We start from the raw sequence: 21,352 nt of genomic DNA, 5'->3' as shown, positions 1-21,352 counted from the left end.
CTTATGTGTTTCTGGCAGAGTCTGTCAGAATTCACCCTTGACCTCAGCACAGAATGGATGCTTGCTTGTACACAGCAAAGTCTTCTGTTAACAGAAACAGTGATTCCTCACTCAGCATGTGTTAAGTGAGTTATCTTTGGGTAAGGTTGTGTTGTTAAGATGTTTTATCTTACCAAGCATGGTGGAGCACACCTATTTTTTTTAAATTTTATTTATTTATTTTGAGATGTGGATCTCCACTGGTGCTGGCTTCCAAAGATTAGCAGAGTTAAGGATGACCTTGAACTCCTGCTCTTCGATGGTCTTCACGCTTCCACCTCTAAAGTGCTGGGGTTCCAGACACATCCATGACGCGTATTATGTGGAAGCCCTTTGATAATCTCAACCATTACCACTAGATATGTATGTCTGTGTGAATATCAGATTTTTAAATGAAGCCAAGGGCCGAAGTCCAGTAATCCAAACGTCTAGCCTTGGGAGGTAGAGGTCAAAAGAACAGTTCAGTGTGATTCTGGGACATGTAGCCATTTGGAAGTCAGCTTGGCTACATGAGACCCTGTCTCAAAAACCAAATAACAAGAAATTTGCGTTGTTTCCAGGGCCTAATACATCCTTAGTCTACGAACATGTTTTGTCTTTTTTTGAGTGGGTGTTTTGCCTGAATGAGTGTTTGTGCCCCATATGTATGCTTGGTGCCCGTGGAAGTCAGAAGAGGTCATCGGACCCCTTGGAACAGGAGTTATGGACAGTTGTGAACCACCATGTGGATGCTGGGATTTGAACCCAGGTCCTCTACAAGTGCAACCAGTGCTCTTATAACCACTGGGCCTCTCTCCAGCTGTTGAACAACTTTTATAAAGATTTAATTAAAATATATTTTGAAAGAAAATATTTTTTGGGAAATTTGTTACTATTAGGCAGGGTTTGGTATCCCAAGCCTTTACTCCCAGCACTTGGGAGGCTGTGTTGCAGGCCAGCCTGGTCTATAGAGAAAGTTCCAGGACAATCAGGACTACATAGAGAAATCCGTTACTTTTAAGAGTGGTTGCATCTTAAAATTGTTATTTAATTGGAGAAAACTAGACACTGTACAGTAGAAGATGCCCTGTTGCTGTTATTTATTTATTTATTTATTTATTTTTTGGTTTTTCGAGACAGGGTTTCTCTGTGGTTTTGGAGCCTGTCCTGGAACTAGCTCTTGTAGACCAGGCTGGCCTCGAACTCCCAGAGATTCGCCTGCCTCTGCCTCCCGAGTGCTGGGATTAAAGGCGTGCACCACCACCGCCCGGCTGCTGTTATTTATTGATTGGTTGATAAAAGATACCACTCAGGCTGGTGTGAGGATTCTCTCACCCCTGCTTCCCCAGCTCTGGGATTAGACGAGCCACTGCGCCTAGCTAAGCTACCTGCTTGTATTAAAATGGCAGAAATAGTTCATGGGGGGGAAAGTATGGGGATGGAATTTGTAAAATGCTTTGATCAAACAATGCTGTTTCCAAAAGAATGTGTCTGAAATTTGTAATTATTCCCAGGCTCCAGGGCAGCTCAAAGCCTGTGGTTCAGTTAGGTAAAGCCCTGATGTTTCTTTATTTTTTTTTTTTTTTGGTTTTTCGAGACAAGGTTCCTCTGTGGTTTTGGAGCCTGTCCTGGAACTAGCTCTTGTAGACCAGGCTGGCCTCGAACTCCCAGAGATCCGCCTGCCTCTGCCTCCCGAGTGCTGGGATTAAAGGCCCTGATGTTTCTTTATGTAAGATAGGGCTTACAAAGAATCCGCTGTTTGGTCCTACTTAGAAAGTCACATTTAAGAGGGAAAACTATTATCTTAAAAGTCAATGTGTTGGCCTGGCGGTGGTGGCGCACGCCTTTAATCCCAGCACTTGGGAGGCAGAGGCAGGTGGATCTCTGTGAGTTCGAGGCCAGCCTGGTCTACAAGAGCTAGTTCCAGGACAGGCTCCAAAACCACAGAGAAACCCTGTCTCGAAAAAGCAAAAAAAAAAAAAAAGAGAGAGAGAGAGAGAGAAAAGAAAACTCAGGAGGCAGGTGAATCTCTTGAGTTTGAAGCTAGTCTGGTCTACATAGTAAGTTCCGGGGTAGACAGGTCTGCATAGTGAAACCCTGTCCTGAGAAAGCAATAAATAAATGAATAAGTAGAATGCTTGTGCTCACTCCTGCCGTTTTGTGCTGTGGCGTGTGGAAGCATTGGTAGTTTCTTTGGTTTTGTTTTCCCTTGCTAGGGTCACACTTTACCTGCCTGTCTGCGTGTTCTGGGATTTGAGCTGTGCACTGTCACACCTGACTTAGCATCGGTTATCCTAAAATCACGCTACCAGTCAACTTGGAAAAATGTTGCTCACGGTGGTGCACACCTTTAATCCCAGCACTTGGGAGGCAGAGGCAGGCGGATCTCTGTGAGTTTGAGGCCAGCTTGGTCGGGCACCAAAGCTACAGAGAAACCCTGTCTCAAAGAAAAAAAAAACAAACAAAAAAAAATGTTCATGCCCTGCTTATCAGCCGGGATTAATTATTTAGTAAAAGTAGGCAAGCACATCCATTTCATTAGCATATCCGTTTGTTCGCATCTTTAATAAATGGTAACATTTCAAATAAAAAATAATAAGGGCATGGGTAGGAGAGATGGCTAAGCCGTTTAGAGTGCGTGCTGCTCTTCTGGAGGACCCAGGTTTGGTTCTCAGCACCCAATTCAAACACTGCTAACTCCAGCTCCAGGGGATTTGACACCTGTTCTCCATGGGGACCCACACACGCATAGCATGTTATACTTCCAGAGTCTACACATAAGGAAATAAATATTAAAATGAGAGTTGGAGAGATGGCTTAGTGCATAAAAGGGTCCGCTGTCAAGTCTCACAACCTGAGTTCGGTCTTCAGAGTTCACATGGTGGGAGGAGGAAGCAGACTCCCACCTGCAGTCTTAGGGCCTCCACATGCACCCTGAAGCAGGTGTGAACACACACACACACACAGGGGTCCATGTGGTGGGAGGAGGAAGCAGACTTGCAGCAGTTGTGAACACACTTGCATCCACTAACATTTCCTGACTAACTATTGGGGGCCAGGTGAAGGCGTAAATCACAGACAATCCCACACCAGTTTGGAATTATGATTAATAGAATGGTTATTTATTTAAAGGGGGAAAAACTTAACAGATCACCGTCCCAGACAACAGCCCTCTGCGCAATCAGGAAGGGAGTCGTCTAGTGGCCAGAAGCGGAGCAGGAAGCAAGGGAGAGAGGAGAGAGGGAAGTGGCCGCTTTTTTAAAGGGAGAGAGACCACACCCCAATGGGCAGTATCTCGGCGGCTATTGGCTGAAGGAGCGGAAGGAGCTCCCGCAACACCAACTGGGTGACTAGTGGGGAAACCTGACTGTGAGTGGCAGCAGCTAGGATAGGTCTGGAAGACGGGTGAAAGGTTAGAGATAAGACAGGTCCATTGCTGTGGTGCTGGTAGGGTCCATTCCCTCCAGGTTCTCTTTTAAACAAAACAGAAACAAAACCAGGAGCTGGAGAGATGGTTCTGCAGTCAAGATCCAATGATGCTTTTGCAGGGGACTTGGCTTTGGTGCCCGAAACAAACATCAGGCAGCAACAGCCGTTTTGTAACTCCAGTTCTAGGAGACCCGATGCCCTCTTCTGCCTCAGAGAGCTTCAGGCATATATGTGTACATATGTACATGCAGGCAAAACAGTCATATACATAAAAGAAAATTTATTTTAAAGCAGCTGCTTCATATACGTAAGATTTTATCATTTGGCCGGGCGGTGGTGGCGCACGCCTTTAATCCCAGCACTCCTGAGGCAGAGGCAGGCGTATCTCTGAGTTCGAGGCCAGGCTGGTCTACAAGGGTTAGTTCCAGGACAGGAACCAAAAAGCTACGGAGAAACCCTGTCTCGAAAATCCAAAAAAAAAAAAAAACAACAACAAAAAAAAAACCCACGAAAGCCGGGCGGTGGTGGCGCACGCCTTTAATCCCAGCACTCGGGAGGCAGAGGCAGGCGGATCTCTGTGAGTTCGAGACCAGCCTGGTCTACAAGAGCTAGTTCCAGGATAGGCTCCAAAACCACAGAGAAACCCTGTCTCGAAAAACCAAAAAAAAAAAAAAAAAAAACCCACGATTTTATTATTTGTTGAAGATTAAAGCAAATTTGCATACTGATGGGTAGATGTTTATTTTTAGACAATAATTTAAATCTTGGAGGCCATAGAGATAGCAACCCGAATTTGATCTCATCACATACACACACACACCTGCCAAGTCGATGTTTTTTTTTTTTATTTTCGAGACAGGGTTTCTCCGTAGCTTTTTGGTTCCTGTCCTGGAACTAGCTCTTCTAGACCAGGCTGGCCTTGAACTCACAGAGATCCGCCTGCCTCTGCCTCCCAAGTGCTGGGATTAAAGGCATGCGCCACCACCGCCTGGCCAAGTCAATAAATTTTAAACTTAAGGGGCTGGAGAGATGGCTCAGAGGTTGAGAGCATTGCCTGCTCTTCCAAAGCTCCTGAGTTCAATTCCCGGCAACCACATGGTGGCTCACAACCATCTGGATTGAGGTCTGGTGCCCTCTTCTGGCCTGCAGACATAAACACAGACAGAATATTGTATACATAATAAATAAATAAATATTTTTTTAAAAAAATTTAAACTTAAAAATTAAATCTCGGGACAGAGATGGCTCAGCAGTTAAGAACGCTTGTTGCTCTTACTGAGGATTCAGGTTTGGGTCTTAGCACCCTCAGGATGGTTCACAAGCATCTGTGACTCCAGTTCCAGGGACCCTGATGCCTTCTGACCTCTGAACACCAAGACACATGTGGTGTGCAAACACATAATATATAAATCTAATAAAAGCAAAAATAAATTAAATCTTGGCTAAATACTTGAAATACCTACAGGATGTAGAGCATTTTCAATGTTTTTCAGAGTTTATCATTCATTTAGTTTATTTTGAGAAAGGTCAGAGGATCACTTGCAGAGGCAGAGGTGTTTCTCTCCACCTTGTAATTCCTGGGGATAGGACCAAGGTCATCAGGCCTGGCAGCAAGAGCCTTGACCATCTAACTTCCCTGCCTCCATCTCCCTCCAAGAGCCTTCACTCGCTAAGCTATGTTCACTGGCTCAGCCTTGACCATCTAACTTCCCTGCCTCCATCTCCCTCTGTTTTAGTTCTGGGATTACCAGTGTGAGCCACCACACCCGGTTTATGCTCTGCTGGTAGCTAGCACCCAGCCCTCCGGGCATGCTAGGCAAGCACCCTACCAACTGAGCTAAATCTCCAGTCCTCCACTACTTTCTCTAAGACCATCATCCTGTATGTACAGTGAGAACATTACAGTTTGTAGCATGCACTAACCCACGTGCTCAGGTCCCGCGTGTTGGTACTTTGCACTGCGCGTGAGAGATGAATGTGTATGTTGGCTATCCAGGACAAGGGGTGCAATGAAGTTCCAGGGGTGCTGCAGTACGGGTGAGCACTAGAAACGCCTTGGATCCATTTCTGTTCATGGTGGCCATTGCACATTCATAATTCTTTTACTTCTGCCAAATTTTGTTGCCCCCACATTCAGTTACACTGCTGTAGGTAGGTTGTTACCTACAGCTTAAGTGTAAGGGACTGGGCTCTAGGTGTGAGACAGGTTACAGTAAACATAGGCGTACCGTCTATTGGGTGGGGGTGGATCAGTAAATGCTGTGAAAAGAGGTTTAGCAGCCCGCAGAGCAAAACAGGGTGCTGTTGTTTATACTTGAGGACAGCGAAGCAGAGAGTTTGGGGAATGCTTTCTTTTTTAAAATCAGTTTTGTTTATAAGATGTGTGTGTGTGTGTGTGTGTGTGTGTGAGAGAGAGAGAGAGAGAGAGAGAGAGAGAGAGAGAGAGAGAGAGAGAGAGAGAGAGAGAGAGAGAGGGCGCATGTGCAGGTGTGTGCTCAGGTCAGTCTGAGGAGTTGGTTCCCCTACAGGGCTATTTCCCAGATTATCAGCTTCAGGCATGCCAGGCAAACCCTTTGACCTGCTGGAGGAGTGATTTCTTTGCTGGGAGCTGTAGAGGAGCTCTGACCAGCAGGGGGGCTAGCTAGAGGAGGGACGGGACGATGACAAACACAGGCCTGTGAAGGACTCTTTAAGGTCTTGACTTAACACTGGAGTGGGTTAGGAGTTCCTGGGGAGTTTTGAGGGCTGTTCTGAGCTGACACTGGCTGGACCAGTAAGTTTGATCTCAGGAGTCCATGGTGGCAGAAGAAACCCAAAAGTTGTCACGTTACCTCCACGCTCACCTTCCTCTGCCCCGCCCTCCCTCAGTCCCTTCCTTTCTTCCTTAGGCTCTTGCTGTGTTGCTCTAGCAAGTGGGAAGATAGGGGGTTTCAGTGGTGGTGACATCACATTCTGAATTGGGAAGATGAAGTGACCATGACCTCTGTCCTCTCATTAGTTCTGACAAGACTCCTGTGAGAAGTCATAACTGATCCTATTTTTTAACTCATTTAAGGGAAGTTCTGAATGCAGAAGGAAATTGCCCAAGGTCCTTCTCATTACAAAGCCTTTTGGAGCGGGTCTTCCCCATGACCCGTTTTTCTGCACTAATGTCTACACAGTAGTCCAGTCCGTGCACACCCTGCCATTCATTCCTAGCTGCTCCTTGGCATGCTGGCTTGTGCTGAGAAGAGATCATCTCCTCCCTTTTGGTGTTGGCCATGGGCAGAAGGAAGAATTAACCCCCTCTTGCCACTTCCTCCAGGTAATGGGCAGCTCAGAGGAACTGGTGACTTAACAGACCTATCGGAAAGGAGAACTCCCTCCTGGTTTAAACAGCAAACCCTCACCAATAATGACTGATTAGGAGTGGGGGAAGAGTATGAAAATAGCACTTAATAGTAAACCGACAAACAATGTACTTTTTCAGTCATTGGTTTTACAAGAAAATAATTGGGCCCCAAGACAGGACTGACTCATTTTAATGTATGAATATATTGATCATCGGAGGAAAACGGATACAACCCTTTTGGAAAGCAATTGAAGGAGAGAAGTGGCCAGCTGGTCAGACATGCCCAGTGTGACACCCTGAGAAGTGAGCTGCTCACTAAGGAGCAGCCAGCTTCTGACTTGCTGCAAGCCTGGGGCCAATAGAAGAGGGCCTCACATGGTATCTTCAGTAACCAAGTAGCATCTCCTCCTGATCACCCCACCCCACCCCAGGAATGATTTACTAACAGTGATCCCCATGCAGACCAAGGCTAATTCTAGCCTCTGGTTTGCTATTTACCGGAGAATGAGACCCCAAGTGTTTGCCTTCCCCTTCCCTGGGCATTATTCCATAAGTAGTTACCAAAGACTCCCTCTAACTGGACATGGTTGTACATACCTACAGTCCAGTGTTCAGGAGTGTTAGGTAGAGAGGATTGCTGCAAGTTAGAGGCTAGCCTCGGCTGCATTGGGAGACCACATCTCACAAACAAAAGAAACATTCCCTCTATGGAATGGTAGGTGCCCTTAGTTTTGTTTTTGTTTTTTTTTTTTTTTTTTGGTTTTTCGAGACAGGGTTTCTTTGTGGTTTTGGAGCCTGTCCTAGAACTAGCTCTGTAGACCAGGCTGGTCTCGAACTCACAGAGATCCGCCTGCCTCTGCCTCCCGAGTGCTGTGATTAAAGGCGTGTGCCATCATCGCCTGGCCCTTAGTTCTAAATTACATATGAAAAAACTGAGTCAAAGATTAAATAGCTTTTTTTTTTTGAAAAAACAATGGGTCAACCCTTTTTTTTTTAAATTTTTATTTTATGTGCATTGGTGTTTTGCCTTGGGTATCAGGTCCCCTGGAACTGGAGTTAACAGTTATAAACTGCTATATGGGTGCTGGGGATTGAACCTAGGTCCTCTGGAAGAACAGTCGGTGCTCTTACCCCCTGAGCTATCTCTCCAGCCCAAGATTAAGTAATTTAACGTTGTCACATATTAAATGAGACATTGAACGTCACTATGCTGGAGATAGGAACAAATTAGATGTGGTTTGTGGCTTTGTGGAATTTGTCACTTAAAAGTGGTCAGGCACGGGGACTGATAATTGGCTCGGCAGCTTGTCTTGGTCTCATAGGGGACCTAAGTTTAAGTCCCTGCACCCACCTGCCTGAAACTCCAGCTCCAAGGAGATCCAATGCCTCTAGCCTCTGCAGGCATCTGCACTTACATGCTCATAATTAAAACAATTTTTTAGAAAATAGTCATATACAAAAAGTCACACGTTAAAAGTACAAAGCAGGAGTACATGGGAGGCAGAGTGAGTAGGCTGTCGGCGTCTGGTAATGAACAGGGCTCATCTGTAGCAGCCCAGACAGACCTCTCTGGCCCCTCCCCATCATTCCTGGTACTAACATTTCCCCCCATCACATCCTGTGTTCTTGTTCATTCGGTAGGGTAGGGTCAGTGAACGGTGTGTACGGGATGATAAAAAATCAAGAGTTACCAGGAGCAGCATGCACGGAGGCCTTAAGATGGAAGAGAGACTGTGGCGAGGGAACTGGAGTTCCTGAGACCTGTGTGCACAGCCCTGAGGGAATGGAGAAGGCAGGGGCTGTTTATGCAGAAGCGTGCCTGCTTAGATGAACCCTTAGGCCTCTCAGCTTCCAAGAAGGAAATGGGGACTGTTGGGTCAGGTGTCAAAGCTCCAGGATCAGCCTGTGGTATTAGATCAGCAGTGAGGCAGCCCACTCATTTCCCCAAGAAACCAGAGGACGGTCCAAGGAAATTCTTCCCAAATCTCCTTTGTCTTTTCTGGGGTGTGGGGCCCAAGAGGGAACGTTAGAAGGGCATATTGGAGTAGCTCGCTGAGAGAGCCCACTGTTGACAGAGCACAATAGAATGGAGCCTCCTCTTGGGTCTTTGGGCCCACAGAGGATTTGGGATGTAGACGCTGTTGTCTCAAAGCCTTTGCTTGCCTTTTTCTTTGTGTCTGAGCCTCTCCCCTGACATGGCAAGTGACAGGGAGGAAGCATTGGACGCGGCTCCCCTGGGAACAGTCCTGCTCTTCTGGCCCTGCCTTGGCTAGTGGAGCCCATGCTGAATTCCTGGCGCTAGCTTCCCATTTCCCTTCTCTGAACCTTTAGCTATCCTCCAGCCAAGCCAGCTCTGAGAACAGCCTGTGGTCTTGCAGAGGAAGAGAGCCAGGCCGTGGTGGCCCATCAGGTAAAGGTGCTTGCTTACCAAGCATGGCAGTCTGAGTTAATTCTCAGGACCCACATGGGGGAGAAGACCAGCCTTTAAATGTCCTCTGATCTCTACACATGCACAGACATACATGTAACTTTTGTTTATTTGAGACAGCTCTAGCTATCCTGGAACTCGCTATGCAGACTAGGCTGGCGTCAAACTCAAAGAAATCTGCCTGTTTCTACCTCCTGAGTGCTGGGATTAAAAAGTGTAAGCCACAGTGCCTGGCCAATAGATGTAATTTTTTTGTGTGCTTGCTTTTCAAGACCAGGTTTCTCTGTGGAACAGTTCAAGATGGCCTCAAACTCACAGAGATCTGCCTGCCTCTGCCTCTACCTCCTGAGTGTTGGCATTAAAGGTGTGTGCCACCACCGCCTGGCTATATATGTAATTTTAGGAAGAGCGACCAGGGCCCCCATTGGTCATGGCATTTTTTGACTTACCAGCTGAGCGTTTTTTGACTGTTTGCAGGAGAGGAGGAAATCATCTATGACACAGCCTCCCTCAGGATCTGATGCGTTCTGGGCCCTTTGTGTGCAGGACTGGGGACTGAAGCCCAGAAAAGGTTAGGCCTCTGGGGCTCCGTTGTTGGTCATTCGCCGAGCACTTGCCCTCTGGCCCAGGTATTCGTAGACAGGGACCCACGCCTCTCTCTGTAGCCCCTAGCCTTCCCTCTTAGCCAGTGCTTCCAGCCTGGCTGGTTTCTGTTGAGGGCTGGAGTCCAGTCTGTTTTTTAAAGCTTTGCAGAGGACTCAGATTTGGCCAGACTTAGGGGTGGTTGTGAGGTTCTGCTTCAGCAGTGGTTCACCAGGGGAAGTGGGGTAGATTCTGGGAAATAATGGCTTGATTGGAAGCATGGACTGTTAAAGGTGTGTGCTTGGGGGAGCTGTTGACAGGCTTGAGTGGTCCTTGGAGGAATTTGGTATAAGCCTTGCTTTCTGCCTTGCTGGACTTTGAAAGGACAGTGGGCTCTAGCTTCAGCCTCCTTTCTTGGCACAACCTAATCTCTGGACAGCCTAGAGTGCAAAGGGGCTTCTGGGCCAGGCCAGGGCCAGTGTCACCTGACTGTTCCTGTCCCCCACTGGTACTCTGTTGCTTCCAGCTGTTTTCATTTGTTTCGGTCTGTCTCCGGTTTTCCCACGGGGCAAGGTCTGTAGTTTCCATGGGTTGTCACGAGGTCCCTGCACATTGCTGTAAGCACAGAGGAGCCTCATCAACAGCTGGTGAGGGACAGGAGCAGCTGAATCCTATCCATCCCCTTTGAGCCAGTAGCCAACCCCTCCCCGTGCATGTATTCCTCTGTCCCCTCGGCCTTCCTTGTGAAAGCAAAGTGTCTGGCTGTTTCCACAGATGCAAGTCCAAGGCACTGGAAAGGGTGGTTGTTCATTTGGTTGTTGTAGTACCCTGCACTTTACAAACACTGTTCCTCCCTTTCTGCAGAACAAAACAGAGGATAATCAAGAAATCAGCCAATCAGCCACTGGGAATGATGTACATACTTACTTTTTTCTTTCTTTCTTTCTTTCTTTCTTTCTTTCTTTCTTTCTTTCTTTCTTTCTTTCTTTCTTTCAAAGTTTTCTTTCTTTTTGTTTTTTGAAATAGGGTTTCTCTGTGTTACAATCCTAGCTGTCTGGAACTAGCTCTTGTAGATCAGATTGGCCTGCCTCTGCCTCCCAGGTGCTGAGATTAAAGGCTTGTGCCACTACCCAGCCAGTCTGTGCACTTGATAATCCCAGTACTTGGGAGGATCAGGAGTTCAGGCTTAGCTATAATGAGTTCAAAGCTAGCCTGGGCAGGTCTCTTCCTTTGTTCTTTACTATGTGCCTCCATGAGTGAAGAGCTAGGGTCTATTCTGAGCCCTGCCATACACTGGAATTGCTGAGGCTGCTCTATCCCCAGAGATTGGATTCCATTCCATTCTCAGGAGGGGTCTGGGCAGCTCTGGGGATGGGTTTGAGGTCAGCTTGGCTAGGTGGTCTTCCAAGTCCCTTCAGCTGAGTCTGGCAGTTGGTGGCTTCTCTTGTGGGACCCTGGCCCTTTCCCTTTGTTCAAATTTCACTCCCCTACTCGACTGGTGTTCCGGAAAAGAGATACAGACCTTGCTTGCTTTAGAGCAGAACTTCTTAAAATGTTCCTACCCAAACTTCTCACCAGAATGTGACTTTGGGTACATGGGTATTAGTGGCAATAATCAAGAAGTGTATTTTAAGGGCCAGCAGGATGACTAAGCAAATGAAGGTGCTCAAACACTTCTTTGATATACACATGACGGAAGCAGATTTGCACACCAGTGGATGCACTGTTTTTACATAAATCTTTAACTCTTTGGTTTTGATGTGTGTGATTTGTCTGAGTATATGTATTTACACCAGGTGTGTGCCTGGTACCTGCAGGGGCCAGAAGAGGGTATCAGATCCTTGGAATTGGAGTTATAGGTGGTTATGAACCACCATGTGGGTGCTAGGAATCAAATCTGGTCCTCTGCAAGAGCGGCATCTGTTCCTAAGCCCTGAGCCATTTCTCCAACCCTTTTTGCCTTTTTGAGACGGGGCCTTGCTATGTACACGGGGCTGGCCTCAAACTTGTAACAGTTCTTACCCCTTTGTCCAAAATGCTGGGATACAGGAGTATGCCACACCAAGCAAGAATTAAATCAAGTCAGGGTTGACTATTTGATAGTATAGGATGTAGATCATCTTTGGTGTTTCTCAGAGTTGATTGATACTTTAATTTCCTGGGCGTCAATGCTGCGAACACCCGTTCACCTGAGTACATAGTATAAAATGGGGTAGGTATGTTTAGGGCTAGTTCAGAAGTTGTTGGAAGTTTTGACTTAATTCTGCCCAAATTCATTTAATAATTTTATTTTATTTTTTATTTTTTTTGGTTTTTCGAGACAGGGTTTCTCTCTGGTTTTGGAGTCTGTCCTGGAACTAGCTCTTGTAGACCAGGCTGGTCTCAAACTCACAGAGATCCGCCTGCTCTGCCTCCCGAGTCTGGGATTAAAGGCGTGCGCCACCACTGCCCGGCTCATTTAATAATTTTAAAAAATGAAACTCAAATCAGCAACTCAAATAGCAGTTTTTAGAATCAAACATTTTGGTAATAGTCTCCAAAGATTCACTAATATGGTATTTAAATGCCAATGAATGACAGGGAAATACTCTTTATTTTTTTTTTTTAATTAAACGGCTGTGTTTCCGTGTGAGCAGAGCATTCTGAGCGCATAGGGAAGTGCAGTTCACGTCACAGCGGTCTCACACAGGTGTTTCAGGCAGCATTTGCTGCCATTGGAAAGAGTCATGACATGGGCAGGAGCTGCCAGAAACATGTTGAAACCATTTTGTGAATTTGTTTTAAATTACTTTTTAAAAAATTGTGTGTGCACGCGCATACACGTGTAAAAGTCAGAGGACAGCTGGAGAGTATCAGTTTGCAGTCCTTCCACCGGATGGGCCTCAGTTCATCAGGCTTGGTGCAGACACTGTGACCTGCTGAGCCGCCTCACTGGGCCCCCAGCCCTTCTCTTGTTTTAGTGTTGTTCTCTGTTAGAAACAAAGTCTCACTCTAGTCCCCGTTGTCCTGGAACTCACCACATAGCTCAGTCTTCCTGTCCTTAATGTCCTAAGTGCTGGGATTATAGGGTTGTGTTGGCACACCTAGTTGAGAAGCTGTGTTTGAGGGACATTGGAGACATGGGGACAAGACACTGATATCACATTCTCTGTCACAAAGCCTCAGCTGAACGGTCTAAGTTTCTCTTATACAATTGAACCCTGTCCTTAACTCCCTTTTGTTGAAGGGAGACTACCTATCTCAGGGTAACTTTAAAAGGTGGCATTCTTTAGCTGCCTCTCTGCGCCCCTGACCCATGTGAGAATGAGCTAGGCAGATGTAAACTTGCACGTTGGTTTCTTGCTCTCTGCACCACACAGAAGTGGCTGCTGTTTGTGTCTTTAGGAGAGGCAAACCCATTTCCACGTGAGCCAGGCAAAGTGTAATTAGGGCAATAAATCTGCAAGTTAACGAAAGTGGTCCTGATAGATTTCAAGCCCTACTAAGAAAAACATATACTCACACTAAAAATAAAAGTGTAAAAAAGGGGCTGGAGAGATGGCTCAGTGGTTAAGAGCATTGCCTGCTCTTCCAAAGGTCCTGAGTTCAATTCCCGGCAACCACATGGTGGCTCACAACCATCTGTAATGAAGTCTGGTGCCCTCTTCTGACCTGCAGACATACACATAGACAGAATATTGTATACATAATAAATAAATATTTAAAAAAAAAGTGTAAAAAAAAAATTTAAAGAAACTGAAAATAGTGGCACAGATCCCAGGTACTTGGAAACCTGAAGCAGAAGATAGCAAGTTCAAGGCCTACAAGGACACATGAATAAGCCCCCGGGGAACAGCTTATTAGAGCAGTACTTGCCTAGCATGCACCAAGCCCTAATGTCCAGCCCACACTAACACACAGCGCTGGAAATTTCTTCTCAGAAACAACCCAGAGCTCCCCCAGCCCAGGACTGGGCCCTGCCTAACCTGCTGTCTCCCGTCCCTCAGCCCTGTGGCCCCGTGCTGACCAGGCCTGAATGTCTCTTGACAACAGGTTTTTCCAGCCTCGTGGAGCAGCTGATTGGCAAGTGTGCCTACTGTTCAGTGCTTTCTGGCTCCTTCTCTGCTTGTCTTCTCTCTCCTGGGAAGATGTTCCTGGTGGGCCTAACGGGAGGCATTGCCTCAGGCAAGAGCTCCGTCATCCAGGTGTTCCAACAGCTGGGCTGTGCTGTGATTGATGTAGACGTCATTGCCCGGCACGGTAAGTTGGGAGGGGGCCCAAGTGTGACCCCTGTGCTTCCTTTCTTCCACCAGCCTCTTCTTTATCTTGGGGTGTTCCGAGAGTGAGCTGGTCCTGACCAGATTGCCTGTCTCAAGGCTCTTCAGCTTATTCTTCGCTCTCCCTAAGAGTTTGTCCTCCCAAACTCAGCTCCATTGCTGGCCTGAGGGATTCTGTGGGCTCTGCTTATTCCCTTGGTTTACTTTGGCTCCCGTTGAAGGAAATAGTCCTGATCCCCTTTGGTCACGTGGGGTCTTCTGGAATGACCCATCCTCTTCATGCCACAGTCGTCCAGCCAGGGTATCCTGCTCATCGGCGTATTGTAGAGGCCTTTGGCACTGAAGTCTTGCTGGAGAATGGTGACATCGACCGCAAGGTCCTTGGGGACCTGATCTTTAACCAGCCTGACCGTCGGCAGCTCCTCAACTCCATCACCCACCCTGAGATCCGCAAGGAAATGATGAAGGAGACCTTCAAGTACTTTCTCCGAGGTGAGACTCTAAACTTGGGCGCTGAAGGGGACAGATACCTCCTTGCAAAGCCTTTATTTGAAGTGGTTCAGGGTAGGGGGTTGGTTATCTAGGCGGTACTTCCCTTTGCAGGAGAGATGGGAGGGCAGAGAAGCTAGCCTAGGTCATGGAAACTTTCTACCAGCCTCTGGTATATATGGCCTCTAGTCTGTGTCCCTGAGTAGAAAAGGCCTGGTGGCCCCCTCCCCTGTCAGCCATAGTATGGGGACTGTTTCCTGGAGAGCATTTCCTGGGATCCATTTTGGTTGTCTTCAAGTTTTCCCGCTGTGACCATGGCCAGGCCCCTTATCCTTCATGACTCAGATTCTTGTGTACAGGGTAGGGAGCCTCTCCCTAATGCTCTCTGGTCAGTACTTCCCTCTAAGAGAATGTGATGAGGGCATCTGTACTGCTGACCCAAACCTACCCCTCAGTAGCTGAAGTGCTGGGAAGGCTGGAGCTGGCTCCTGGCACCTGCTGCTCTAAACCCCCTCCTGCTATTTGTCCCTGAGACACTTGGCCTCAGCCATCTTTCTTCCTCTACAAGAAGAGTCTGCACTCTGCCATTGTCCTTCCCCAGTGTCTGCCAGGCCATTGTTAGGCCCCTGCTCCCCTCTGCCCATCCCGCCTGGCCGAGCCCTTCTGTCTTTCATTCCCACCCTTTGCACTGCTCTCAGGCCAGCCCTGCGTACATTGCCGGGCTGCAGGCACCCGTGGCTTCCCCTTCTGAAATAAGCGTTGGATAATGTCACCAACTCCAAAGCTCTCCTGTTGTGTCATCTACCCAGCCTCCCACCTCCCCAACCACCACCACTTAAATAAAAGCCAGAAAGCTCTTTTCAGCTCGATAAGGTGAAAAATGGGGACGACAGCTGTGGCTTCCACAGCCCCGGTTTCTCCCTGATGAGTATAACAAATACAACTGTCAAAGTTGGTATAATCAAACGTCAGATAAGATCACCAGCTGTTGGGGAGGTCTCTGCGTAGGTAGGCGGATGTCTTAATAGAGTCAGGACAGTTTCAGGGCTTATCAAGCCGGGGAGATGTGACAGCTGAACAGCCCTTTACCGGTGAACCAAAGAGCTGGCTTCCAGCTCCCAAGAGGGACCCAGGAGAAAGGACAGGAAGAGGGGGGAAAGGAGGGAGAGGAGCAGGAAAGGGAGATAAGAGGCCTGGGGAGGATCCAGCCTTTTCTCTGGCTCTGAGCTGGAGAGGGTGAGATGGGAGGTAGAGAGGCTCGATGCCAACTTCCCTCCTCCCAGGAACAATAGCAGTAACCCCCATCATTCGGGGGGCTTGGCGGCTGCTCAGTGTCGCATGCATTCAGAGCTCGTGTAATCCTGCCCATCACTCGTGAAGCCGGTGTTGCTTTCATTCATACACAGATTAGTTTGTTAAGGACCTGCGGTCACATAGGGCACTACAAACTCAGGTGTGTCAGCAGAGCTCAGGAACCCAGTGCCCTCCTCAACCAGGGCTGTTCTTAGGGTTCCTGGGCCACAGGTCGTGGGAGCCCCAATCTCAGCAGCTGGTATGTGGTTCTGTGGTTGAAGATGTCTGGAGTGAGATACCATCCAGGTCCCGGGTCTCTGAGCAGCCCCACTCCCTGTCCTTAGTCTACTGCCCACACAGGGCACAAGGAGCATCAGGAATACACATAACTGTCAAGGATGTGCCCATCCACAGTGTGGGAACGCACTGTCTCTCTCCAGCCTTTTCTCTACTGAGGGAGCCCTGTAGTCAATGCGACTCACCCTTGCTGCTCTGAGATAGTACAGGTCTCACAGAAAGCTGCAGAGGCAGCCACCGACTCCCCCTGGCTTCCAGGAAAGGGCCTATGCTTTGGGCTTTTGAGCCAGTGTAAGGTCGAACAGGGAAGAAAGGCTCAGCGTCTCCCAGAAACTCTTCCCACTTGCCTACAACCCCAGCTATGCCTTGTCTCAGGGGTCGAAGGTCAGGGTTTACCCTGACCACCTAGTGTCCTTTGACCACCTAGACCTCCACCTGGTCTGCACAGACCCTCCCAGCTCGTGGGTGCTGCTGGTTCTCGTGAACTCCTCGCCTCCACCTCCTCACTCCACATGTCCACATCTTCCCGGCTTTTCAAAGCTAGTGCAAATGCCAGTCCTTCTCCAAGGTCTTCCCTGGTCAGCCAGCCAGAAGTCATTTTCTCCGGCATTCTGCTCTGAATGGCATCGGAACTGGCTGGCACTCAGGGTATGTCTGTCCTTGGAAGGCCTCTCATCTGCTGGGGCCTTCTCTATGGCAGCGACTGGTCACAAGCATCCTTCCTGGTATCCTTGCAGAATTGAACTTGGGAGTTTTCCATCCTCTCCCCAGGGTACCGCTACGTGATTCTGGACATCCCTCTCCTGTTCGAGACCAAGAAGCTGCTTAAGTACATGAAGCACACAGTGGTGGTGTACTGGTAAGTGTGGAGCCCGGCCTGGCTGATGGGGGCTGGAAAGGACACATCCCTTACGCTGTCCCATGGAGTGGTGCCCGGGCTTACAGAAACCAACTTCTTTCTGTACCTGATCCTGATGCCCCTGGGGCAAACAGGAGTTGAGAAAGTCCCCAGGCCTCCCTAGTGTTTGGGAAGGGCTCCCCCTGCTGGCCGTGGAGACACTCTCGGTGAGTTGTCTGGTTTTGCTCCAGCCCCCCCCCCACTCAGTGACTCCCTCCTTCACCCTAGAGCAGTTCACAGCTTTCCAAACACTCCCGTGTTTACAGCCTCATGCTCTCACTTCAGCATGGAGTATTCATGGCAGAGGGACACTCCTGGTTTTAGAGGGACAATTCGGAGGCAGTTGCAGAATGTGTTGACGATCACCCATTGGGAGCACCCGTGGGTAGAGAGCAGAAGTTTGAGATCACCCATTGGGATCACCTGTGGGCAGAGAGCTGTGTGGATGTAACTGTCAGAAGAACCTAAGGAAAGAGCTTTCTTCTCAGAATTCCCCAGGACAGGAAGCAAATCAGAATCCAGGTTTGTCAAACAGGAGAATCAAGCTGCTGATAAAAATGAGTCACAGTCCCTGCGGGTGAGAATAGACAAAGGCACAGGGTGTCTGCTTCCCAGAAACTTCCCAGATGTCACGATGTAGCAGACACTTAGGTGGGCCTTGGCTCTGCAGGTATTTGGGGCACAAGGTGGTTGTCAAAGGATCGATGTGTAGGAGGCTCCTAGTACCATGGGGTGCTCAGTGCCCTGAACATTGCCATATCCTTACCCAGATCTCTCATGGGCTGCCACTCAGTCTGAACCCCCTGAGCCTGGCGGTCTCTCCATAGGGCTGTGCTTCCCCACATAAGCCTTCAGTCTCTTCCTTGTTTGTTTTTTGTGGTGATGAAGATAGAATAGAACCCAGGCCTTGCCCATGTAAACCAAGTGTATCCTCCCAGCCTCTCTGGGCTCTTCATTCTGTTTGTGGAGGATGCCAGCTGAGACCAGGAGGGCCCTGTGAAGTCCTTGGATTCTCGGTGCTTTAATGACAGAATCAGGCTCGGGAGATGACTCTGTGGTCAAGGACACTCACTATCCAGAGGACCCAGATTCAGTTCCCAGCATCCACATGGTGGCTTGGGATATTTATAACTCCAGTTCCAGGGATACAACTCCTTCTGGCTTCTGTGGGCACCAAGCACATCCTTAATGCCTTTATATACATGTAGGCAAAACACTCATAAAAATAAATCTCTTCAGAGAAACCCTATCTCAAGAAACAAAAAAAAAAAAAAAAAAAAACCTCTTTAAAAAATTAATCTAGGGGGGCTGGAGGAATGGCTCAGTGGTTAAGAGCATTACCGGCTCTTCCAAAGGTCCTGAGTTCAATTCCCAGCAACCACATGGTGGCTCACAACCATCTGTAAAGAGGTCTGGCGCCCTCTTCTGGCCTCCAGGCATACACGCGGAAAGAATATTGTATACATAATAAATATTAAAAAAAAAAGTTAAAAAAAATTAATCTAGGGGCTAGAGAGATAGCTCAGCAATGTAGAACACTGCTCTTCCAGAGGTCTTGAGTTCGATTCCCAGCAACCACATGGTGGCTCACATTCATCTATAATGGGATCTGATGCCCTCTTCTGGCCTGCAGGTGTACATGAAGGCAGAGCATTCACATGTAAAAAGTAAATTTAAAAAAAATAACCAGCTGGGTAGTGGTGGCACAAGCCTCTAATCCTAACACCCAGGAGGCAGAGGCAGGAGGATCTCTGTGAGTTCAAGGCCAGCCTAATCTACAGAGCTAGTTCTAGGACAGCCAAGGCTACACAGAGAAACTCTGTCTCAAACAAACAAAAAACCAACAACAAAAAGTCTGTAGGGATCAGCAAGGGGAAGGTCAGATAATTTGCTTGTCACCGAAGGCTCTGGACCTTGTGACTCAGCACGGAGCAGTTCCTCAAGAGTGATTGGACCTAAATGTGGTCCTTAATGTTTTTTGTTTTTAAGAAAAAATTGGCTTGTGAAATGAGTAAAGAAAAACAGCCATCAGCAGGGTCCAGCATGCGCTGCCACAGCCCTAGGGAGGCTGTTGGTGCCTCTGCTGTTCCATCCGGGGAGGCTCTCGGCTCCACACCACACCTTTGGAAGAGTGCACTCCCAGGCAGCTGCTAGCCAGCTCCATTCTCTTGTAGATTACCCAGCCACAGATGTGCCATGGCTAAAGCTGGATGTGTTCTCTGCCACTGTAGCCTCTGTATAGCAAGGCTAATGTTCATAGAGGAGACTCACTACCTCAAGTTGCAGACAAAGGCCTGGAGTGGTAAACATCTCATTTTATAGAGGGAGAACTCAGGCCAGTGGATAGACAGACCTGGCCGATAGAAAACAGCTGCTACAGCCCACCCCTGTCAGCTCTTGTTGGGTGTCTGAGGTGGTTGATGGGGCTTAGGGTCCTCTTCTCCAGGACCCGTCTCAGCCTGGCAGGGTGGCTGCAGGCAGGAGAGGGTGTTTCCAAAGGGAAGATACTGTCCTAACCTATGACCCAAGCTGGGCCTGACCTCGCTGTCCACTGCAGAGAGGGAGGCTTGGGTACACAGTGCACTTTTGCCCTGTCCTTAGTGACCGAGACACACAGCTGGCACGGCTGATGAAGCGGAACAACCTGAGCCGCGAGGACGCAGAGGCAAGAATCAATGCCCAGCTGCCCCTGAAGGACAAGGCCCGCATGGCCAACCACGTTCTAGACAACTCAGGCGAGTGGAGCCTCACCAGACGCCAGGTCATTCTCCTGCATGCCAAGCTGGAACGCTCCATGGAGTATCTGCCACTGAGGCTCGGGTTCCTGACGGGCCTAGCAGGCATCGCCAGCCTCCTGTACCTGCTCACCCGCTACCTTCTCCCTTCTCCCTAATTGGGTACAGCAAGACAGCAAGCATTAGGCCTCCTCCTTGGAGACCTAAGTCAGGTACCATGTCCTCAACACTACACTCACTCTGATGCTGGGACTGGCCCTTGCTCTGGAGTGTATCCAGTCTGAACTCAGAGCAAAAGGAAGCCCGTGGTCAGGTACCCCTTCCCGCCCTCCCTAGAGCCCCACCACCCCCATAGTGTCCCCTCAGAACAGTATTCACGATGGCAGGGACACAGTGGTCTCTGTGGCCATCCCCTTGGCTACAAATATGTAGCCAACAGTTTCTTGGGCTTGAACTTTCTTGGAGCATCTGCTCCATCATGACCATAAAGTCCCTAGTGGACCACAGCAAATCCTTCTAAACTGAAGGCTTTCAAACAGAACTGTCTGCTGGGTTGAAACCCTTTGCCAGGATGCAGTTTGACTCCTGTCTGGGGGATGCTGTGACTAGTCTGAGGCAGGGCCCTTTGGAGAGACCCCGCTTCTGCTGGGGCTTTACCCACAACGTAGCCACCACCTCCCACCACTGCCTCTGAGCCCTGTGCTCTTCTGCATTCCCCGGGTCCCATGCTATCTGACCTCTGTGCCTTCCCCCAGATGCTCCCTGCCCTGCCATACCTTACCCCTGGTGGCCCCTGGTCAGGCACCCATGTTTTATCTTAATCCATTGTGGAATAATCAACAAGAAACTGGCTTCTCCTAGACTGTATCCCTGTAGATGGCAGGTGTGACTCATCTCCGCTCTAGTGCACTAAGCCTGCTCTCCATTGGTCCTTAATAAATGGAATTGGTCTGAAATGTCCACTGAATTCCACTTGGCCTCTGCTCACACTGAGGAGGCCAGTAGAGAGGTGCTGGGCAGATCACATTCACTCACCCCACAGGTCTGTTTTTTCTTCCCTGTGGTGTCTGGGACCTGCTGGTGCAGATCTTGTTCCCAGCAGCCCAGTAAGGCCAGATATGGGTGGGACTGACGTGGGTGTGGCAGTGGCCATTTCTAACGCCCCCTCTCACAGAGCTGCTTACACCTCAGCCTCTCATTAGCTCCCGCACATTTCCAAGCAGCAGAACGGGGCTGTGGGGAGGTGGGGGGGGGGCTGCCTGCTCCCTCAATTGCGTGGGGTCCAGCAGAACCTGACAAAGGGAGAAGCTGTGGACTCCGCAGTACCCTGTGAGCCAACGATCAAGGAAATGATTGTTTCCTATGGCATTCTGGACACACCGTGTGCAGTAAGTAGGGCATTGGTCTGGGTCGTACAGGCTCTGAACTGCACAGCTGAGTCTCCTCTCAGTAGGAACAGCAGAGCAAGTGTTGGTGCCCAGTTCTGTCTCCTTGCCTTGCTCTCTGCGTGGTAAGTTGAGGACAGTTTCAAGCCCGTTGTAAATCATGACATTCAAACAGTTACTTCTTTCTTGGCCCAGCTCTCTAAATTTGATG

The 21,352-nt window shown here is 48.7% G+C and overlaps 1 protein-coding gene across 2 annotated transcripts in view; it reads left to right on the top strand.

Annotated features, from left to right (window-relative positions):
• The window catches only part of Dcakd (dephospho-CoA kinase domain containing), a 40,187-nt gene extending 19,487 nt beyond the window's left edge, over window positions 1-20,700 (top strand). For both annotated transcript variants that reach the window (XM_057775148.1, XM_057775146.1), the window contains exons 2-5: window positions 13,821-14,027; window positions 14,333-14,536; window positions 16,895-16,982; window positions 19,623-20,700. In XM_057775148.1, coding sequence (XP_057631131.1) covers window positions 13,916-14,027; window positions 14,333-14,536; window positions 16,895-16,982; window positions 19,623-19,914 — 696 coding nt within the window. In that variant the 5' untranslated portion in view covers window positions 13,821-13,915 and the 3' untranslated portion in view covers window positions 19,915-20,700. The remainder of the gene's footprint in view (window positions 1-13,820; window positions 14,028-14,332; window positions 14,537-16,894; window positions 16,983-19,622) is intronic.
• Window positions 20,701-21,352: the final 652 nt, after the last annotated feature.

Source organism: Chionomys nivalis, chromosome 7 (assembly GCF_950005125.1).
Source record: "Chionomys nivalis chromosome 7, mChiNiv1.1, whole genome shotgun sequence".
Lineage (NCBI taxonomy): Eukaryota > Metazoa > Chordata > Mammalia > Rodentia > Cricetidae > Chionomys > Chionomys nivalis.
Note: the sequence above shows the minus strand (reverse complement) of the source record. Positions and strands in the feature narration are given on the sequence as shown.